The sequence below is a fragment of the Bison bison genome, unplaced genomic scaffold (genome assembly GCF_000754665.1).
Source record: "Bison bison bison isolate TAMUID 2011002044 unplaced genomic scaffold, Bison_UMD1.0 scf7180017864371, whole genome shotgun sequence".
Taxonomy (NCBI): domain Eukaryota; kingdom Metazoa; phylum Chordata; class Mammalia; order Artiodactyla; family Bovidae; genus Bison; species Bison bison.
This window is the reverse complement of record NW_011494943.1, coordinates 13,044,745-13,048,374: the sequence shown is the minus strand read 5'-3', so window position 1 is coordinate 13,048,374 and position 3,630 is coordinate 13,044,745. Positions and strand designations below refer to the sequence as shown.

Sequence of the window (3,630 nt, the reverse complement as noted above, 5' to 3'; positions counted from 1 at the left end):
ATCAGAATGGCTGTCACCTGCCTGACCCCACCCAGAGAAGAATGGAGCAGGCGGACTCCTGACCAGTTTGGCCTAAGCAGGTCAGCTGCCTCTACCATCCTTCCATGTGTAACACCTGTCACCCTTCGCAGGCCGCCCTCTGCTTCGAGGTGAGTTCACCTAAAGACTGAATGTGAAAGCATGAGTGTGGGGTATAAGCTGCCAGAGCCTGCCAGGCCCGCAGTTAGAGGGGCTGGTCCCAGGCGGCGGCTGCCACTGCACTCTGGCCACTGCAGCAGTGAGAAACACGGCCCACTGTTGCCAGAACTTTTTCTCTAGAGAAACTGAAAAGCCAGATTCATATGAGCTCCCCGACTCCAAAAGGATGCAGTTTATTCACATTCTGGCAAAACCATTCTCAGGAATAAAAAACGTGGTTTGTAAAAACAAGAGCCAACTGGGAAGACCACAGACCATGGCCCACAACCCCTGCGGCCTGCCTGCTTCCTGTCATTTCCACATCAAATCTCTGAGGTATGTGAATCACAACTTCTGGGGTCTTAACTCTTCACAGGACACTTTTTGGATTTTTTTTTCAAGCCTAAAAGACAGTAGTCTGTCTCCATTCTTGTTCTTTGGAATTTTTTAGTCTTAAAGGAAACTCAGATTGGGGCAACCCTTCTCTCCTGTTAAAATATTCCAATTACACACATATTACGAAGATAGCACCACATCGAACTGAGGGAGGGGGCTGCTGACAAATGGGGGTAGCAGAGGATTCTGAAAAACCAAAGTGGTAAAAGGAAAGCTGAGCTGTTTTCTTCAGGTGTCTCTGATACCCACACAGGGTAGCTCCTCTGTCCTCAGGCAGCTGACAGGCCTGCCTCCCAGTCTCCTCGATCTTCACCACTTGATGTCTCGGCTGTCAGCGGGCTGCCCTGGGCCCTGGTACGCAGTATGCAGGGCTTCCTGGACACGGGGGGAGTCGGTGCCATCCAGCCACTCCTGGTACAACTCCTGCACGTGGGTGCTGGCCTCCGGGAGCTGCACGGGGATGTCGGCGTAGATGCCTTTCATCTTCTGCAGCAGGGCCTTGTCTGTGCGCCCGTCTGCGGTCTGGGCTTGGCCTCTGCCATTAAGGCATCCTGAAAAACACAGGGAGCTTACTCTTCCCCTGCTTTCATCTTAAAGGGGAGACGATTCTGGAAGAGCAGAGCAATGATGGCAGTGTGCAGTGTCTTGTGGCCAAAGCCTGGGCCCCAAGACCCCGGGCACAGGCTCACAACCCCAGGTGCTTCCTATTCTCTCCTCTTTATACTACCCAGGAAATGCTTTCACCTAAAGCTGAAATTACTTGGCAACCTTTTAGAACTGGATGGCTATGCACGCCTATCTGGATTTCCAGTTTCTCTTGGAATTCATCAAAACCAGGAGAGCACAGAAAGTATTAATGAACAGCTGGATCACTGGTGTCTGCATAAAGCCTTAGTGTGTGAATCCACACGTGGGCTGCATCGGGAAGGGGGCCCGGGACCCATGAGCCACACGGGACCCAAACCCAAACACCTCGGACTGCATGAAGGACATGCCTTCTACATACTAGTGCTATACGTGTGCACGCATGCTAAGTCGCTTCAGTCATGTCTAATTCTTTGTGACACTATGGACCGCAGCCCGCCGGGTTCCTCTGTCCACGGGATTCTCTAGGCAAGAACACTGGAGTGGGGTGCCATGCCCTCCTCCAGGGGGATGTTCCTGACCCAGGGATTGAACCCGAGTCTCTCACAGCTCCTGCACTGGCAGGTGGGCTCTTTACCACTAGTGCCATCTGTGCTACTTATTCTCAAACGTGTAGATAATGTGATTTCTAAAATAAAAATTCATTTAAAAGAACTTGCAGCAAATTTCCCAACCTCCCTCCCCTGACCCCTTGGCCGCACCCAATGGCTACCCTCTGGCCCTCACATCTCACCCCTCATTTCCTGCAGGGCTCAGAGGGGCCAAGCTCAGCCTGGCCTCTCGAGTCTTACCGCCAGCACAGGCAAGAACCTCCACAAAGTGGTATGGGAACTTGCCCTTCTTCAGCTTTAGGACCACGTTCTGGATGTTTCGAAAGCCATAAGCTGCAGCAAAGCGCAAGAGGACCTCTCCGCTCTTCTCGAGGGTGACCTCCTGGAAATCTTTGTTCCTATGAAATCAACAACACAAACTATGACCCACGGGGTCCTTCCTCTGTGGTCGGAGGACTATTCCAATCTAAGTTAGGGATGTTAGCAAAATTTAAGTCTGTGAGTAACACATCCAAGGCCTTTCGATCTTGACTGGTGTGAACTCTATAAATAGGATCTCCCCTCAGACCTGCAGCTGGCTGTGGGGGGCGGGGGTCCTATTACACAGTTTATACCTGACAGGCAGTGCTGACCACACAGGCAGACGGACAGAGGCCGCACCAGCCCCACGCACCTCAGGGCCCGGTAGGTGACCTCCCCCACATCCTCGTTGAACAGCTCCTTGGCCGCATGTCTGAAGATGTGTGCCAGGTACCCGTCAGAGCCGGCTCCATCGTGGCGCCTCAGCTCCTCCTCCTTCACGTCGCCAAACCTCACCAGGCAGGAAAAGCGAGGGCAAAAGTTAAATCCGACTCTCCAAGTTTTACGATCCAAGGTTGCAAAACCCTTTACAAGTACTTAGACTTTGGGCAAAAACCTCCTCTGTGCTGGAGTTCACTGGCCAACAAGAAGCCTGCAAGCATGCCCACCGCTGCCCAAGTGACTCCTCTGAGTGCACAGGTGTCAAGGCTCAACCCTGAGAACCTCAGAACTCGGAGCATGAGAACTGGGCATCTGAGGGCCACACAAGAGAGAATGCCACCATCTGTGGCCAGCCAGGGGTAGACTGTTGGGTCCGCTTAGGCCCAAGCATGGGCTCTGGCCGTAAGGACACCAGCTGCTTATGTTCTAAGGACCTCAGTCCGCCTTCCACATGTGGTCCTGACATCACCGTTTGGAGGACCTGCCATGCAGTCCGTGCCCTGGGGCACAGGATGCAGCAGGAGTGTGGCTGGTGGTTGGGGCGACCGCTGATGGCAGAAACCCAGGCTGCTGCTCTTGGGCAAAGGGACCTGAGGGAGCCACTGTGTGGGGATGCCGCCTCCACCCCATAGGGGCCCAGGTGTGATGTCGGGAAGGAGGGTGTTGGTATCCACACCAGACCACAGGCTGAACGGCATCCACTCAGCATGGTACTGGCCATGCTCTCTTCAGAGCCAAGGGTTGTAGAGGGGCGACAAGGTAGCCCGCCACACCAGGGGCAATACCACACCCGTGCCTCAGCAGAGCAGGTGGCCTCATGGAGGAGGAAGGTCCTGGGATAACCTGGTAGAGGTCACAAGGTCATGCTGGAAGCCCCCAAGGTGCAAGAGCGCCCCTCCCTGCAGAGGCACCTACAGCGTGTCCAGGGCAGCCTCTCTCACTGAGACGTCACTCTGCTCCATCATCTGAGCTATTTCACCTACAAGCAAAGAAGGGACATTAAGACGCCAGCAGCGTCCCCGGGGACGCGTGTGCTTTATGCTTTGCTCTGAAGGAGGAAGCTCCACGTGTCTCCAGTGTGGGTGTGGCTGGCAGGCCCTCATTCTGGACACGCGCCGGG

General features: G+C 54.4%; 1 protein-coding gene across 1 annotated transcript in view; it reads right to left on the bottom strand.

Moving 5' to 3' along the window:
- Positions 1-8: 8 nt before the first annotated feature.
- NARF (nuclear prelamin A recognition factor) overlaps positions 9-3,630 on the bottom strand; it is a 17,573-nt gene continuing 13,951 nt past the window's right edge. The window contains exons 7-10 of the mRNA XM_010856389.1: positions 3,426-3,489; positions 2,443-2,580; positions 2,010-2,167; positions 9-1,124 (exon numbers count right to left, since the gene is read on the bottom strand). Coding sequence (XP_010854691.1) covers positions 883-1,124; positions 2,010-2,167; positions 2,443-2,580; positions 3,426-3,489 — 602 coding nt within the window. The 3' untranslated portion in view covers positions 9-882. The remainder of the gene's footprint in view (positions 1,125-2,009; positions 2,168-2,442; positions 2,581-3,425; positions 3,490-3,630) is intronic.